The 19,370-nt window shown below is 46.6% G+C and overlaps 1 protein-coding gene across 9 annotated transcripts in view; it reads left to right on the forward strand.

Annotated features, from left to right (window-relative positions):
* MARK2 (microtubule affinity regulating kinase 2) overlaps positions 1-19,370 on the forward strand; it is a 385,864-nt gene that overhangs the window by 272,910 nt on the left and 93,584 nt on the right. For all 9 annotated transcript variants that reach the window (XM_063944914.1, XM_063944911.1, XM_063944916.1 and 6 more), the window contains 2 exons: positions 5,895-6,014; positions 16,656-16,755. In XM_063944914.1, the coding sequence (XP_063800984.1) occupies positions 5,895-6,014; positions 16,656-16,755 (220 nt within the window). The remainder of the gene's footprint in view (positions 1-5,894; positions 6,015-16,655; positions 16,756-19,370) is intronic.

The following is a 19,370-nucleotide window of genomic DNA, read 5'->3' on the forward strand; positions in this document are numbered from 1 at the left end:
GTGCAGGATGGATTGGGATCTTAGGCTACTGGACACTGAGCTCCAGAGGGAGTCGGAACACAGGTCAGCCTGGGGTTCGTCCCGGAGCCGCGCCGCCGATCCCCCTTACAGACGCTGAAGAAGACGGCAGAATGGAGGTCCGGAAACAGGCGGCAGAAGACTTCACAGTCTTCATGAAGGTAGCGCACAGCACTGCAGCTGTGCGCCATTGTTGTCACACGGCTCACTGACCTAGTCACGGAGGGTGCAGGGCGCTGCTGGGGGCGCCCTGGGCAGCAATATAAGTACCTTATTGGCAAAATAAATACATCACATATAGCCATTAAGGCTATATGTATGTATTTTAACCCAGGCCAGTTCTTAAAAACCGGGAGAAAAAGCCCGCCGAAAAGGGGGCGGAGCTTATTCTCCTCAGCACACAGCGCCATTTTCCCTCACAGAAAGGCTGAGGGGAAGGCTCCCATGCTCTCCCCTGCACTGCACTACAGAAACAGGGTTAAAACAGAGAGGGGGGGCACTGATTTGGCGATATAAATATATATTAAATGCTATAAGGGAGGAACACTTTTATAAAGGTTGTCCCTGTATAATTATAGCATTTTGGTGTGTGCTGGCAAACTCTCCCTCTGTCTCCCCAAAGGGCTAGTGGGTCCTGTCCTCTATCAGAGCATTCCCTGTGTGGGTGCTGTATGTCGGTACGTGTGTGTCGACATGTATGAGGAAAATGTTGGTGAGGAGGCGGAGCAAATTGCCTGTAATGGTGATGTCACTCTCTAGGGAGTCGACACCGGAATGGATGGCTTACTTGTGGAAGTACGTGATCATGTCAACACGCTGCGAGCCGGTTGACGACATGAGACGACCGGCAAACAAATTAGTACCTGTCCAGGCGTCTCAGACACCGTCAGGGGCTTGTAAAAACGCCCATTTACCTCACGGACACTGACTCCAGTGTCGACGGTGAAAAAACAAACGTATTTTCCTTTAGGGCCACACGTTACATGTTAAGGGCATGAAGGAGGTGTTACATATTTCTGATACTACAAGTACCACAAATAAGGGTATTTTGTAGGGTGTGAATAAACTACTTGTAGTTTTGCCTGAATCAGATAAATTAAATGAAGTGTGTGATGATACGTGGGGTTCCTCCGATAGAAAGTTATGGGCGGTATACCCTTTCCCGCCAGAAGTAAGGGCGAGTTGGGAAACACACCTTAGGGTGGATAAGGCGCTCACACGCTTATAAAAACAAGTGGCGTTACCGTCTCCAGATACGGCTGCCCTCAAGGAGCCAGCTGATAGGAAGCTGAAAAATAGCCTAAGAAGTATATACACACATACTGGTGTTATACTACGACCAGCAATCGCCTCAGACTGGATGTGCAGCGCTGAGGGGGCTTGGTCGGATTTCCTGACTGAAAATTTTGATACCCTTGACAGGGACAAGATTTTATTGTCTATAGAGCATTTTAAGGATGCATTTCTATATATGCGTGATGCGCAGAGGGATATTTGCATTCTGGCATCAAGAGTAAATGTGATGTCCATATCTGCCAGACGAAGACACGACAGTGGTCAGGTGAGGCAGATTCCAGACGGCACATGGAAGTATTGCCGTATAAAGGGGCGGTCCATCGGACCTGGTGGCCATGGCAACAGCTGAAAAATCCACCTTTTGTTCCCCGAGTCACATCTCAGCAGAAAAGGACACAGTCTTTTCAGTCTCAGTCCTTTCGTCCCCATACGGGCAGGCGGGCAAAGGCCAGTCATATCTGCCCAGGGGTAGAGGAACGGGAAGAAGACTGCAGCAAGCAGCCCATTCCCAGGAACAGAAGCCCTTCACAGCTTCTGCCAAGTCCGCAGCATGACGCTGGGGCAGTACAAGCGGACTCAGGTGCGGTAGGGGGTCATCTCAAGAGTTTCAGCACGCAGTGGGCTCACTCGCAAGGGGACTCCTGGATCCTACATGTAGTATCCCAGGTGTACATTGGAAATTCGAGACGTCTCCTCCTCACAAGTTCCGGAAGTCTGTTTTACCAACGTCTACCTCCGACAGGGAGGCAGTATTGGAAACAATTCACAGGCTGTATTCCCAGCAGGTGATAATCAAAGTACCCCTCCTACAACAAGGGAGGGGGTATTATTCCACACTATATTGTGGTACTGAAGCCAAACGGCTCGGTAAGATCTGAAATATTTGAACACTTACATACAAGCGTTCAAATCAAGATGGAGTCACTCAGAGCAGTGATAGCGAACCAGGAAGAAGGGGACGAGATGGTGTCACTGGATATCAGGGACATTTACCTACATGTCCAAATTTGCCCTTCTCACCAAGGGTACTTCAGGTTCGTGGTACAGAACTGTCACTATCAGTTCAGACGCTGCCGTTTGGATTGTCCACGGCGCCCCGGGTCTTTACCAAGGTAATGGCCGAAATGATGATTCTTCTTAAAAGAAACTTGGACGCTTTCCTGATAAGGGCAAGGTCCAGAGAACAGTTGGAGGTCGGAGTAGCACTATCTTTAATAGTTCTACGACAGCACGAGTGGATTCTAAATATTCCAAAATCGTAGCTTTTCCGAGGACACGTCTACTGTTCCTAGGGATGATTCTGGACACAGTCCAGAAAAAGGTGTTTCTCCCAGAGGAGAAAGCCAGGGAGTTATCCGAGCTAATCGGGATCCTCCTAAAACCAGGAAAAGTGTCAGTGCATCATTGCACAAGAGTCCTGGTAAAAATGGTGGCTTATTACGAAGCAATTCCATTCGGCAGATTTCACGCAAGAACTCTTCAGTGGGATCTGCTGGACAAATGGTCCGGATCGCATCTTCAGATGCATCAGCGGATAACCCTATATCCAAGGACAAGGGTGTCTCTCCTGTGGTGATTACAGAGTGCTCATCTTCTAGAGGGCCACAGATTCAGCATTCAGGATTGGATGCTGGTGACCACGGAGGCCAGCCTGAGAGGCTGGGGAGCAGTCACACAGGGAAAAAATTTCCAGGAAAGTGTGATCAAGTCTGGAGAATTCTCTCCACATAGATGGAGCTAAGAGCAAAATTATAAGGCTCTAAACCTAGCAAGACCTCTGCTTCAAGGTCAGCCGGTATTGATCCAGTGGGATAACATCACGGCAGTCGCCCACGTAAACAGAAAGGGCGACACAAGAAGCTGGAGGGCAGTGAAAAAACTGCAAGGATTTTTCGCTAGGCGGAAAATCATGTGATAGCACTGTCAGCAGTGTTCTCTCCGGGAGTGGACGACTGGGAAGCAGACTTCCTCAGCAGGCATGACCTCCACCTGGGAGAGTGGGAACTTCATAGGGAAGTTTTTCCGCATGATTGTGAGCCATTGGCAAAGACCAAAGGTGGAAATGATGGCGTCCCGCCCGAACAAAAGACGGGACAGGTATTGCGCCAGGTCATGAGACCTTCAGGCGATAGCTGTGGATGTCCTAGTAACACCGTGGGTGTAACAGTCGGTGTATGTGTTCCCTCCTCTGCTTCTCATAACCAAGGTATTGAGAATTATAAGACATAGAGGAGTATGAACTATACTCGTGACTCCGGATTGGCCAAGAGGGACTTGGTACCCGGAACTTCAAGAGATGCTCACAGAGGACTAAGGGCCTGGGGAGCTAAGAAGGGACTTGCTTCAGCAGGTACCATGTCTATTCCAAGACTTACCGCGGCTGCGTTTGACGGCATGGCGGTTGAATGCCGGATCCTGAAGGAAAAAGGCATTCCATAAGAGGTCATACCTACCCTGGTCAAAGCCAGGAAGGAGGTGACCGCACAACGTCATCACCACATGTGGTGAAAATATGTTGCGTGGGTGAGGCCAGGAAGGCCCCACGAAGAAAATTCAACTAGGTCGAATTCTACACTTCCTGAAAACAGGAGTGTTTTGAGCCTAAAATTGGGGTTCTTTAAGGTTTTAAGTTTCGGCCCTGTAGAATTTCTTCCGAAAAGAATTGACTTCAGTTCCTGAAGTCCAGATTGTCAAGGGAGTATTGCATATACACCCCTTTTTGTGCCTCTAGTGGCACCGTGGGATCTCAACATAGTGTTGGGATTCCTTAAAATCATATTGGTTTGAACCGCTCAAATCTGTGGATTTGAAATATATCACATGGAAAGTGAACATGCTGTTGACCAATATCTCACATGGACAGTGACCATGCTGTTGGTCCTGGCCTCGGCCAGGCGATTGTCAGAATGGGCGGCTTTGTCTTACAAAAGCCCATATTTAAATTTCCATTCGGACAGGGCAGAACTGGGACTCGTCTCCAGTTTTCTTCCTAAGGGGGTGTCAGGTTTTTCACCTGAAACAACCTATTATGGTGCCTGCGGCTTCTAGGGACTTGGAGGACTCCAGGTTAATAGACGTTGTCAGGACCCTAATATATATATATATATATATATATATATATATATATATATATATATATAGTTTAGGACGGCTGGAGTCAGAAAGTCTGACTTGCTGTTTATATTGTATGCACCCAACAAGATGGGTGCTCCTGCGTCTAAACAGACGATTGCACGTTGGATCTGTAGCACAATCCAACTTGCACATTCTGTGGCAGGCGTGCCACAGCCTAAATCTGTAAAGGCCCACTCCACTAGGAAAGTGGGCGCATCTTGGACGGCTGCCCGAGGGGTCTCGGCATTACAACTTTGCCGAGCAGCTACGTGGTCAGGGGAGAACACGTTTGTAAAATTTTACAAATTTGATACTCTGGCTAAGGAGGACCTGGAGTTCTCTCATTCGGTGCTGCAGAGTCATCCGCACTCTCCCGCCCGTTTGGGAGCTTTGGTATAATCCCCATGGTCCTGACGGAGTCCCCAGCATCCACTAGGACGTTAGAGAAAATAAGAATTTACTTACCGATAATTCTATTTCTCGTAGTCCGTAGTGGATGCTGGGCGCCCATCCCAAGTGCGGATTGTCTGCAATGCTTGTACATAGTTATTGTTACAAAAATCGGGTTATTCTTGTTGTGAGCCATCTTTTCAGAGGCTACTTCGTTTTGTTATCATACTGTTAACTGGGTTCAGATCACAAGTGGTACGGTGTGATTGGTGTGGCTGGTATGAGTCTTACCCGGGATTCAAGATCCTTCCTTCCTTGTGTACGCTCGTCCGGGCACAGTACCTAACTGAGGCTTGGAGGAGGGTCATAGGGGGAGGAGCCAGTACACACCATGTGACCTAAAAGCTTTTTTAGATGTGCCCTGTCTCCTGCGGAGCCCGCTATCCCCCATGGTCCTGACGGAGTCCCCAGCATCCACTACGGACTACGAGAAATAGAATTATCGGTAAGTAAATTCTTATTTTTTTTTTCTTTAATAAAAACTATTTTTTTCTAAAAATAAATAAATAAAAGTGTGTGTATATATATATATATTGAGTATTGTGTTGATCAGTGGCAAGAATTCCATAAAATATCTTTTTGATACCATGTTTTAAGAATATAATATAGGAAATGTCAGATTATTATTTTTTACTTTTATTGTTTTACAAGCACTGCCTATACAATATTTCATGTAGCTTGCAGAGACGTATACAAAAGACGTTTGTCATTACTAATAAACGAGTTATAATTGTCATGGCTATCTCAAACCAAAGCCCTAGGTTTACTAGGATACGACTGTAGATGAGATCATTTTTAACAGGCAGTAGAAGATAAAGTGCTTGTTTGTATACTAGAACACCACTTTACCTGAGCATGTATGCCCACAGAACTAAAACATCTGCAACAAAAGCTGCTCTTCTCAGCTGGCACTGACCATTCTCATGACCTGCTACAATAGTTAACGTGTCCATAACTTTGATGCCAGAATAAGGCAATGAGTAATCTCACTATGAACTATCTGCTTTTTCTTTCAGGAGCTGCGAGAGCGTGTGTTAAGGGGCAAATATCGCATACCTTTCTACATGTCTACAGATTGTGAGAACCTGCTGAAAAAATTCCTCATATTAAACCCAAGCAAGAGGGGTACACTGGAGGTGAGAAAGCAACTTCTTCTCTTGCTCTCTGTTCGAAGTCTGAGTTTCTGGATTTGAGAATGGTTTGAATTTGCAATTCATACGTTTCTGCAAAAACTGGCAGTTGTAATATTGGTGGTGTTGGATAAATGTACTGTAGGGATGTCCATTGTTGGTTGAGTTTCACCAGCACCGGATATTAGAGCCGCTTACCTGCCCATTTCCGCAACAGACTATGGGAACAATGCAGGGCTCCTGCTCACTTACATTAGCGGTGACGAGGGCCTTCTGGGGGCATCTTTAATTGGAGTTTGAGGGGTAGCTCTGGTTCTGGAACTTCCTGTGTTCATTCCAATCCCCAGACAGTCTGTCTACTATGACTATTAGCAGGTATAGGGGGGTATCCAATTACCCCCTGTAAATTACCACGAGTAAATGTCTCGCCCGGGGCTATCCAGTAAGCACTGAGATGCCAGCGGGAGCTGTGTCTTATTGGGAATTATGTTTCACCTGCCTTTGGAAAACAAAACTAAATCCCCAAAAGCAGACCCATTTTCCTGTGAAAACGAGGCAGCAGCCAGCAAAACACACAGGTTTTTTTTTTTCGTGGGTGATCCTAATAAGTTAGCCAGAAAGAGAAAAATTGGCGAAACATCGGGGGGAAATCGGCCTTTTTCCGCTCCCAATGTTTCTTCGCAATTAATTGGATACCACCCATAGTCTGCGAATAGAAAGAGTGACTGCAGGGTTAGAAAAAGTAGATTAGGGTGCCACAGCCTATTGAGCATCCTGCCTGTGAGCATTCAAAAAACAAAACAAAATGGTGTCCGACAATATATGGATATACCTGTATAAGAGAGAGGAGTTAACACTTTAGTGTATATAAAGTGTCATAAATTAAAGAAACACATGTTTTACAATACGTAAATATAACTGAGTGACTGGCTTGAGGGTTCTACTATACCATAAAGGTTTTCAAAGGGACCTGACCGCATAAATGTGTCCCAACATAGTGAACAAAAAATATCAGCACTGTAGTACAGGTTGAGTATCCCATATCCAAATATCTGAAATACGGAATATTCGGAAATACGGACTTTTTTGAGCGAGAGTGAGATAGTAAAACTTTTGTTTTCTGATGGCTCAATGTACACAAACTTTGTTTAATACACACAGTTATTAAAAATATTGTATTCAATTACCTTCAGACTGTGTATATAAGGTGTATATGAAACATAAATGAATTGTGTGAATGTAGACACACTTTGTTTAATGCACAAAGTTATAAAAAATATTGGCTAAAATTACCTTCAGGCTGTGTGTATAAGGTGCATATAAAACATAAATGCATTCTGTGCTTAGATTTAGGTCCCATTGCCATGATATCTCATTATGGTATGCAATTATTCCAAAATACGGAAAAATCAGATATCCAAAATACCTCTGGTCCCAAGCATTTTGGATAAGGGATACTCAACCTGTAATGCTATTTTCATAAAGAAGTAAAATGTGTGGTGAACTATATACTAGCTATGATAAATGTCCTCAAATCCTATATAATAAGTCTAAGGCTGCTATTCACCTTTATGTGCACCGGTGGCCACTAATCATGACTCACAGGTGAAAGTGATACTGCAGGGGGATGTTACAGCCTCCTACCCTGCTGCTGCTAATAATAATAATACTGATCTGACTGTTTCACACTTGCTGCAATTGGAGAAAGGGACTGGGGAGAAAGAAAGTGGAGGTAGGGGCAGATATGGAATGGGATGAGGGGTTGGTGTAGATAGGGAACGGAGAGAGAGTGTAATGGTAGGGGCAGATAGGGGCAGTAAAGAGAGAGATGGAGATTTTCAGTATAGTCACCTCTGTGGTGCTACTGTTGGCCACTGGAGGACGCCCGATGGAGCACCGTACGGGACATGCGCGCGCGCACACCCTATGTACACTGCACCCCTACCATATACTGTCTCTATATACACTGCACACCCATCCTCTTTCATATTCTGCACTCCCCTACCATATACTGCCCCTATATACACGCTGCATCCCCATACCTCTCCATATAGTGCCCCCTATATACAGGGCACCTCCTCCATATTCTGCTCCCACCATATACCGCATACTCTGCACCCCTTCTCCATATACGACTATGCTGGTTACTTGCCTTTCCTGGACTTCAGGAATCCTGGCAGCTCCTGTGTGCGTAGCTACCACCCCACCACCACCACCTATAATCCAGCCCTGGTGTCAGTCATTTCGATGGGCTTTTAACTAGTATGCTATAAAGGTTAGATACAGATTATGGGGTCTGTCCAATTAGGTGCGATGTGCCATTGCCGATTTCTGTCCGAGTTCACACAAAATTGCTCAGAGCACTATGGGGCAGCCAGCACTTTTGTGTGACTTCAGGCAGCCATGAAGTGTAGCGGCTGTCGCGATGACTCGCTGGTGCAAGTTCATCACAGATAATTGTATGTAGTTGTGAGTACAGTTTGCATAATTCTGAAACTGTGAACCTGCACAGCCATGCATCATGAAATCGGCTCGCTGCTCCTGTAGGAGTCCAGATGTAGAATATTCTTACGAGTTCTATCAATTCTGGTAAAATAAGCATTCTGAGTTTTAGATTTCCGAAAACCAAGACTAAGGCCCAAATGTATTAAGCCTTAATAAGTGTTAAAGTGGAGATGGATAAAGGGGTCTATTCATGAAGCCGTGAAAAGAGTGGAGAAACAGACAAGTGGAGAAGTTTCCCATGGAAACCAATCAGCATCTTCCTTACATTTTATAGGATGTACTTGATAAAGGCTTCCTTCAAAGCTGATTGGTTGCCATAGGCAACTTCTCCACTGGTCCTTTTCTTCACTCTTTTTGTTGCTTCATGAATAGACCCCAAAGAGTGATAAATGACCAGCCAACCAGCTCCTAACTGTAATTTAAATAATTTCAAACACAGCCTGGCAGACATGGCAGTTAAGAAGCTGGTTGGGGTGTAGCCAGAACTTTGGGGGCCCCATAGCAACATTTTGAAGGGGCCTCTGTCCCAATGCTTCTATAGAGACACCTCTCCGTAGCAGTTGTTAATTGTATGCACCATAATAGTTCCCTAGTTGATTTTCTGAGACATAGTAGTGCCCTAGTTAATATTAAGCCACAAAGTAGTGTCCTAGTTTATTTTATGAAACATAGTAGTGCCCTAGTTCACATTATGTCACATTGTAGGGCTGCCAGTACACATTATGCCACACAATACCCCCAATTCACATTGTGACATATAGTGTTCCCAGTTCAAAGTATGCCACATTATAATACCCTCCAGTTAAAAGTATACCACATCACAATGGCCAGGACCAGGGGCATAACAAGATATATTGTAGGCCCCAAGGCAAAAGTTGTAAGGGCCCTTATGTATCTACTAATGTGTAAAGAATGTATGTAACACATGTAACTTTGACAGGGAAGGTGGGCCCCATAGCAGCTGCACTGCCTGCACCTATTGTAGCTACGCCTTTGGCCCTAATTCTGGTATTATGCATGGTCAAGATTACTTTGATCAGATAGCTGACATTATTTACATTCTTCTTTTCTCTGACGTCCTAGTGGATGCTGGGAACTCCGTAAGGACCATGGGGAATAGCGGGCTCCGAAGGAGGCTGGGCACTCTAGAAAGATTTATGACTACCTGGTGTGCACTGGCTCCTCCCACTATGACCCTCCTCCAAGCCTCAGTTAGATTTTGTGCCCGGCCGAGGTTGGATGCACACTAGGGGCTCTCCTGAGCCTTTAGAAAGAAAGTATAGAAATTAGGTTTTTTATTTTCAGTGAGACCTGCTGGCAACAGGCTCACTGCAGCGAGGGACTAAGGGGAGAAGAAGCGAACCTGCCTAACAGGTGGTAGTTTGGGCTTCTTAGGCTACTGGACACCATTAGCTCCAGAGGGATCGACCGCAGGCCCAGCCTTGGTGTTCGGTCCCGGAGCCGCGCCGCCGTCCCCCTTACAGAGCCAGAAGCAAGAAGAGGTCCGGAAAATCGGCGGCAGAAGACATCAGTCTTCACCAAGGTAGCGCACAGCACTGCAGCTGTGCGCCATTGCTCCTCACACACACTTCACACTCCGGTCACTGAGGGTGCAGGGCGCTGGGGGGGGGCGCCCTGAGAAGCAATAATAACACCTTGGCTGGCAAAAAATACCACAATATATAGCCCCAGAGGCTATATATGTGGAAAATACCCCTGCCAGAATATAGGAAAAAGCGGGAGAATAGTCCGCGGAAAAGGGGCGGAGCTATCTCCCTCAGCACACTGGCGCCATTTTCCCTCACAGCTCCGCTGGAAGGAAGCTCCCTGGCTCTCCCCTGCAGTCTACACTACAGAAAAGGGTAAAAAAGAGAGGGGGGGGGCACTAAATTTAGGCGCAGTATACATTATATAGAAAAAGCAGCTATAGGGGACATAACTCAGTTAGTCCCTGCATTATATAGCGCTCTGGTGTGTGCTGGCATACTCTCACTCTGTCCCCCCAAAGGGCTTTTGTGGGTCCTGTCCTCTGTTGGAGCATTCCCTGTGTGTGTCGGTACGGCTGTGTCGACATGTTTGATGAGGATAATGATGTGGAGACGGAGCAGATGCCTTTTAGAAGGGATGTCACCCCCTGCGGGGCAGACACCTGAGTGGTTGAGCTTATGGAAAGAAATGAGTGCACGTATAGACTCCTTACATAAGAAATTTGACGACATGCCAAATGTGGGACAGCCGACTTCTCAGCTCGTGCCTGTCCAGGCGTCTCACAGGTCATCAGGGGCTCTAAAACGCCCGCTACCTCAGACCGCAGACCCAGATGTCGACACTGATACTGACACCAGTGTCGACGACGATGAGTCTAACCTGATGCCCACTAAGGCCATTCACTGCATGATTGAGGCAATGAAAGAGGTGTTACACATTTCTGATATAAATACAGGTACCACTAAAAAGGGTATTATGTTTGGGGAGAAAAAACTACCCGTAGTTTTTCCCCCATCAGATGAATTAAATGAAGTGTGTGAAGAAGCGTGGGCTTTTCCTGATAAAAAATTGGTAATTCCTAAGAAAGTACTAATGGCGTTCCCTTTCCCGCCAGAGGATAGGTCACGTTGGGGAAACACCCCCTAAGGTGGATAAAGCGCTCACACGTTTGTCTAAAAAGGTGGCACTACTGTCTCCGGATACGGCCGCCCTCAAGGAACCTGCTGATAGAAAGCAGGAGGCGATCCTGAAGTCTGTATACACACACTCAGGCATTATACTTAGGCCAGCTTATTGCGTCAGCATGGATGTGCAGTGCTGCCGCTGCGTGGTCAGATAAACTGTCAGAAAATATTGACACATTAGACAGAGACACAATCCTGCTAACCATAGACCATATCAAAGACTCAGTCTTATATATGAGAGATGCACAGAGGGAAATCTGCCGGCTGGCATCTAAAGTAAGTGCATTGTCCATTTCTGCTAGGAGAGGCTTATGGACTCGCCAGTGGACAGGAGATGCAGATTCTAAAAGGCACATGGAAGTTTTGCCATATAAGGGTGAGGAATTATTTGGGGATGGTCTCTCGGACCTAGTTTCCACAGCAATGTCTGGGAAGTCAGCATTTTTACCCCATGTCCCCTCACAGCCTAAGAAGGTGCCGTTTTATCAGGTTCAGTCCTTTCGGACCCAGAAAAACAAGCGTGGAAAAGGCGGGTCTTTTCTGTCCAGAGGCAGAGGTAGGGGAAAAAGGCTGCAACAAACAGCAGGTTCCCAGGAGCAAAAGTCCTCCCCCGCTTCTTCTTCCAAGTCCGCCGCATGACGGTGGGGCTCCACAGGCGGAGCCAGGTACGGTGGGGGGCCGCCTCAAGAATTTCAGCGATCAGTGGGCTCGCTCACAGGTGGATCCCTGGATCCTTCAAATAGTATCTCAGGGGTACAAACTGGAATTCGAGGCGTCTCCACCCCACCGTTTCCTAAAATCTGCCTTGCCGATTGCTCCCTCAGACAGGGAGGCGGTGCTAGCGGCAATTCACAAGCTGTATTCCCAGCAGGTGATAATCAAGGTACCCCTACTTCAACAAGGCCGGGGTTACTATTCCACACTATTTGTGGTGCCGAAACCGGACGGTTCGGTGAGACCCATTTTAAATTTGAAATCCTTGCACACATACATAAAAAAATTCAAGTTCAAGATGGAATCGCTCAGGGCGGTTATTGCAAGCCTGGACGAGGGGGATTACATGGTATCCCTGGACATCAAGGATGCTTACTTGCATGTCCCCATTTACCATCCTCACCAGGAGTACCTCAGATTTGTGGTACAGGATTGCCATTACCAATTCCAGACGCTGCCGTTTGGACTGTCCACGGCACCGAGGGTATTTACCAAGGTTATGGCGGAAATGATGATACTCCTTCGAAAAAAGGGAGTTTTAATTATCCCGTACTTGGACGATCTCCTAATAAAGGCGAGGTCCAAGGAACAGTTGTTGGTGGGAGTAGCACTATCTCAGGAAGTGCTGCACCAGCACGGCTGGATTCTGAATATCCCAAAGTCACAGCTGGTTCCGACGACACGGCTACTGTTCCTGGGTATGATTCTGGATACAGTCCAGAAAAAAGTGTTTCTCCCGGAGGAGAAAGCCAGGGAGTTGTCATCTCTAGTCAGAGACCTCCTGAAACCAAAACAGGTATCAGTGCATCACTGCACGCGGGTCCTGGGAAAGATGGTAGCTTCTTACGAAGCAATTCCCTTCGGCAGGTTCCATGCCAGAATCTTTCAGTGGGACCTGTTGGACCAATGGTCCGGATCACATCTTCAGATGCATCGCTTAATAACCCTGTCTCCAAGAACCAGGGTGTCTCTACTGTGGTGGCTGCAGAGTGCCCATCTTCTAGAGGGCCGCAGGTTCGGCATACAGGACTGGGTCCTGGTGACCACGGATGCCAGCCTTCGAGGCTGGGGGGCAGTCACACAGTGAAGAAACTTCCAAGGACTATGGTCGAGTCAGGAGACTTCCCTTCACATAAATATTCTGGAACTAAGGGCCATTTACAATGCCCTAAGTCAAGCAAAATCCCTGCTCCTACACCAGCCGGTGCTGATCCAGTCAGACAACATCACGGCAGTCGCCCATGTAAATCGACAGGGAGGCACAAGAAGCAGGATGGCGATGGCAGAAGCCACAAGAATTCTCCGATGGGCGGAGAATCATGTTCTAGCACTGTCAGCAGTGTTCATTCCGGGAGTGGACAACTGGGAAGCAGACTTCCTCAGCAGACACGACCTCCACCCAGGAGAATGGGGACTTCATCCAGAAGTCTTCCAGATGCTGGTAAACCGTTGGGAAAAACCACAGGTGGACATGATGGCGTCCCGCCTCAACAAAAAGTTAAAAAGATATTGCGCCAGGTCAAGGGACCCTCAGGCGATAGCTGTGGACGCTCTAGTGACACCGTGGGTGTACCAGTCGGTTTATGTGTTCCCTCCTCTGCCTCTCATACCAAAGGTATTGAGAATAATAAGAAAGCGAGGAGTAAACACAATTCTCGTGGTTCCGGATTGGCCAAGACGAGCGTGGTACCCGGAACTTCAAGAGATGCTCTTAGAGGACCCGTGGCCTCTACCGCTCAGACAGGACCTGCTACAGCAGGGGCCCTGTCTGTTCCAAGACTTACCGCGGCTGCGTTTGACAGCATGGCGGTTGAACGCCGGATCCTGAAGGAAAAGGGTATTCCGGAAGAAGTCATTCCTACGCTTATTAAAGCCAGGAAAGATGTTACGGCAAAGCATTATCACCGCATATGGCGGAAATATGTTGCATGGTGCGAGGCAAAAAAGGCACCAACAGAGGAATTTCAGCTGGGTCGATTTCTGCATTTCCTGCAAGCAGGAGTGAATATGGGCCTAAAACTAGGCTCCATTAAAGTACAGATCTCGGCTCTGTCGATTTTCTTTCAAAAAGAACTAGCTTCAGTACCTGAAGTTCAGACATTTGTGAAAGGAGTGCTGCATATTCAGCCCCCGTTTGTGCCTCCTGTGGCACCTTGGGATCTCAACGTGGTGTTGAGTTTCTTAAAATCACATTGGTTTGAGCCACTAAAAACCGTGGATCCTAAAATATCTCACGTGGAAAGTGGTCATGTTATTGGCCTTGGCTTCAGCCAGGCGAGTGTCAGAATTGGCGGCTTTATCATGTAAAAGCCCTTATCTGATTTTCCATATGGATAGGGCAGAATTGAGGACTCGTCCCCAGTTTCTCCCTAAGGTGGTGTCAGCGTTTCACCTGAACCAGCCTATTGTGGTGCCTGCGGCTACTAGGGATTTGGAGGACTCCAAGTTGCTAGACGTTGTCAGGGCCCTGAAAATATATGTTTCCAGGACGGCTGGAGTCAGAAAATCTGACTCGCTGTTTATCCTGTATGCACCCAACAAGCTGGGTGCTCCTGCTTCTAAGCAGACTATTGCTCGCTGGATTTGTAGTACAATTCAGCTTGCACATTCTGTGGCAGGCCTGCCACAGCCAAAATCTGTAAATGCCCATTCCACAAGGAAGGTGGGCTCATCTTGGGCGGCTGCCCGAGGGGTCTCGGCTTTACAACTTTGCCGAGCAGCTACTTGGTCAGGGGCAAACACGTTTGCAAAATTCTACAAATTTGATACCCTGGCTGAGGAGGACCTAGAGTTCTCTCATTCGGTGCTGCAGAGTCATCCGCACTCTCCCGCCCGTTTGGGAGCTTTGGTATAATCCCCATGGTCCTTACGGAGTTCCCAGCATCCACTAGGACGTCAGAGAAAATAAGAATTTACTCACCGGTAATTCTATTTCTCGTAGTCCGTAGTGGATGCTGGGCGCCCATCCCAAGTGCGGATTGTCTGCAATACTTGTAAATAGTTATTGCTAACTAAAGGGTTATTGTTGAGCCATCTGTTGAGAGGCTCAGTTGTTTTCATACTGTCAAACTGGATATAGTATCACGAGTTGTACGGTGTGATTGGTGTGGCTGGTATGAGTCTTACCCGGGATTCAAAATCCTTCCTTATTATGTCAGCTCCTCCGGGCACAGTGTCCTAACTGAGGCTTGGAGGAGGGTCATAGTGGAAGGAGCCAGTGCACACCAGGTAGTCATAAATCTTTCTAGAGTGCCCAGCCTCCTTCGGAGCCCGCTATTCCCCATGGTCCTTACGGAGTTCCCAGCATCCACTACGGACTACGAGAAATAGAATTACCGGTGAGTAAATTCTTATTTTTAGCAATTACTCCTTTAAAAATCCCAAAGAATAGATTGTGAGAAGTGTATGTCATATGCAAAATAGAAGCAAATTGCACTGTGCAGTTGATCAGTTTAGGGATTATATTTTCTAGGAGCAAATCCTAGCAATTTAATGACGATTTGTATCTTTGATATCTGCTCTCTTTAAATGTGAAAATATGGTCTTTGGTTTATGTTCTATAGTAGTTGCTGCCACTACCAGGCTCTTTCATCTGCTTGCGTTCAGTTGTTATGTGTAGCTGCTGCAACACCTCTTTGCAGGTGATTGTGGCCTGTTTCTTGTTACTGCTTACATTGGAACAGGACTGCAGGGGTTTTAGGCAGAGCATTGATTTGGGAAATTTGTTTCAACACAGATCAGCCAGTGAATAGATTACAGCATTAACTATTAGCTGTAGGTCACAGCAGAAAGTGTCATGCAGGGTCTTGTAGATAGAATGGCGTTTCTTGCACATAGATGTTCTGTTACACATCAGTGGGCCTGATTTAGAGGTGGATGAAGTGTCTTTATGCCAATGCCGTGACTGATGGGTTTCCTACTGTGTACACTGTGTGTAAGAGTATCTGAGATTGTACCAGCCCTATGAAGGCACTGAATCTCCATCTGAACATGGCCACCCGTGTCAGTGCAACTGCATCTTTAGTTGCATCACAAACCACAGCATTCCCGCGACTGGTTAGCTTCTCCTTTGTTACCACCCAGAAACGCTTGGCGTTCAATTTGGATCTGCATTTTTGTGTGGTAACCATTGGGACTGAAAGCATCGGTCCCTTGCATATAACATCACCACCTTTGATGACTTGGGCACAGTATGTGGTACTGATTATCACCCAGGAGAAGAAGACTGTACACAGACAATGCTGCAACATGTGCTCTTGTTGTAGAGACAAAACCAATCTGCACCCCCCAAAAAAAACCTTTTAAAATGGGGTAGTCCTTTTCTGAGTGAATACATTTTATTTCCACCTGATATCTTTCGCAAGTCTCTGTGGCGATGGTACTGTGCCTATTGCCGTCCATATATTATATTCTACACACCCCTCTGCATAGTACATTACAGAGAAATTACTTACTACATCAGTCTCTGCCCTAGTGTAGATTACAATCTGTATTACTTACTACACTAACACCATAGGATGAGATGCTGTTGCAGCAGATCTCGCCCCTCTTGTGGCTAACTGTATCAGCCCGTAAGAATTGTCTCTGGTAATGTCGCTTTCTTTTTCTTTAATTTTTTGGGGGTTTCCATACAAATTTCTAAGTATAAAGAAGCATTTTCTATATGAGTAGGTAGTTGGATTATAGTTTATGTATCAGCAAAGCAACCTTTGAATAAGTTGTTGTGCTTAATGCTTTTTTCTTGTTTTATTCCCAGCAAATCATGAGGGATCGCTGGATGAACGTGGGACACGAAGATGATGAGCTGAAACCATATATTGAGCCAGTTCCAGACTACAAGGATCCCAGAAGGACAGGTCTGTCTCTTTCTTTTTTTTTTTCTATAAAGAGGCTCCTCATAGCCGTCTTGTGTCCCGAGTATATTACTGGTATTGCTGTGGTGTAATAGTAGGAAGCTCAATCGCACAATCCATGCTGTAATTACAATTGTAGCCGAAAGAAGAATAATGTTGACTACACACTTCTGGAGAAAAAACAAGTTCAGAGCTTCCCAGTCATACAACACAGGGACATGTGAGAACTCGACCCATACAACCTGATACATATTGTCAGATGTGTGTGCTGTGATCTAGGACAACGTTCTGCAGTAGAGTGGATAGTATAAGATGACTAGACACATGTATGTGCCTCTTTCCCAGAGTGAGGCAGTAAGATGTACTGCATGTATCTTTGCTCCAGTGAGGAAACACTGGAAACCTTGTAAAATAAAGGCTCCTCTAACTGACATTATTGATCGTCACATAAAAAATGGGACCTTGGTTGGTACCTCATATATTTGCCCCTTGCTTCCTAAGTTCAGCATGAACAGTATAGATTGTGCATTAGCATTGCAGCTTAAGGTTATTGGATGTTCTCTCCCTGCCTGGAGAGAGAATGGAATTATTGCTGACTTTGCCTGGGTTCTGCACACCAGCAGTCTCCAATACTGTAGGAGCCAAGTCAGGTGGCATTTATTGCCTTGTTATTGTTTGTGCTGGACCCTGGGCAGTTGCTTATATCTCAAAGTCAGAGAGCTTCTAACTGGGTATAGTATTGGGTTTCTGGGGAGCTATACTTAGGGGCAGTGGTCATGTCACTTCTGGGCTGTTGGGTATTAAAAGCCAGCTATTCTTCCTTGCTTGACATTCACTAATTGAGTAAAGCCAACGAGAATGGACAGACGTACTGAGTTCCAGCCCTCCTTTTCTATATTCCGTGTATCATGGAAGTAACAGATTGAGGTTGATAGTAATTCTGAATAGTTACTTTTAGACTAGCTGGGGTCTGTCTTGCAGGTCATGTTCTCATTTTCCATTGATTGTGTTTTGCAGTTGTCCTGTGTTTCTTTCCTTATTTGTTGTGCCTGATAAAGGGACATCTGTAAAAGTACCTGTTAAAAATGTCACTCCAGATTCCTTATGAGGCAGTAAGGCTTCCTTTTTAAAGAGGGAATTCAACTGAACACAAGTTTAAGTTCTGGAGATGAGTGCTGGAGCTACTTAGTTGCCCATGTTGTAAACCAGTGACTAGTGAAGTTCTCCTCATTAGGGGCCTAATTCAGACTTGATCGTAGCCGTGCAAAATTTTGCACGGTTTGCACGGCTATGATCAGTTACTCAGACATGCGGGGGGGGATGCCCAGCACAGGGCTAGTCCGCCCCGCATGTCTGGCTCTGCCTCGCCGCACAAGTACAAAAGCATCGCGCAGCGGCGATGCTTTTGTACTTGATGAGTAGCTCCCTACCAGCGCAGCTCCTGCGCGCTGGAAGGGAGCTACTTGTCGCTGTTCGGGTTGTAGCGGCTGCGTGTGACATCACGTAGCCGCCGCGGCCCGCCTGCGTTGCCTGGACCGTGCACCTAAAATGGCGGGCGAACGCTGCCGGCCCACCCAGCGACCGCCTCTGCCCGTCAATCAGGCAGACGCCATCGCAAGGCTGAGATGGCCGTCGGCTGTCTGGCATGCGCAGTTCAGACCTGATCGGCTGCTGTGCGTAAACACACAGCAACGATCAGGTCGGAATTAGGCCCAAGGTGCAAGCAGAAATCAAACTTAACTAGTGCCTTTGGGCTAGTTGCGTTGTTAACTTGTGTGCTCTCTGCACCGCACCTGGCACTTAAGTAGGAAAATGCAGTGTATCGCACCCATGCTCTGGCATTACTCGTAGTAAACGGCATCTCCCGAATTAAGTGCCGGGCACGATGCAGACACTTGAATAGCTCTAGGCACTCATCCCCGGAGCTTAACGATCTCACGTTCAATAGAATAGCCTCCCCATGCTTTACATGACCTGCTCATTGAAAAGTCAGCTCTTGTGCTTGCATGCAGGTAGTACCACCAAAAAAATGAGCGAGATTCAGAGTCCCCTTCTGCTTCTTCTGTAAATTTCTCAGTGTACACTCCTGTACATTTGAGTATGTTAGTTAACATATCCTCCACCCTAGAGAGGGTTTAACAGTCCCACTGCCCCAGCTAGAGCTCTCAAACCAGTGCTCCTGCTTTTTTTTTTTTTTTTTTTTAATTCCCGAGGTGCATCAGACTCCAGTGTCCTTCCCAGGAGAAAGGAGATGTGGCTGTAGTAATTCTTAAACGTAAGATAGAGCTGCTGACCTTGCCAGAGCACATTTGGGAAGCTACCTAATATTTGGTGGCCACAGTGCTCTTGATGCCGGGCTTATCAGAGTGAGGATTGCCATCTCAGTGGTCTCAACGGGCGATGTCCAAGATGACTATAGATTCTCTGCCAATTTCAGGGAATGTCTAATTCAGTTCTCAACTAAATAATTTTATTAGCCAAGGGTTCTTTTCTGCCCCTTAATGCTGGCAGATTTAATTTCCAGGTTTAACACCAGCCAGATCTCTTTGCTTTCCAGTGCCCCTAATGGACTTTGAGAATAGGATTTAACCGAAAGTGTAAAAAGCTAGTTTTCCCCA

This window comes from Pseudophryne corroboree, chromosome 11 (assembly GCF_028390025.1).
Source record: "Pseudophryne corroboree isolate aPseCor3 chromosome 11, aPseCor3.hap2, whole genome shotgun sequence".
NCBI classification, from domain to species: domain Eukaryota; kingdom Metazoa; phylum Chordata; class Amphibia; order Anura; family Myobatrachidae; genus Pseudophryne; species Pseudophryne corroboree.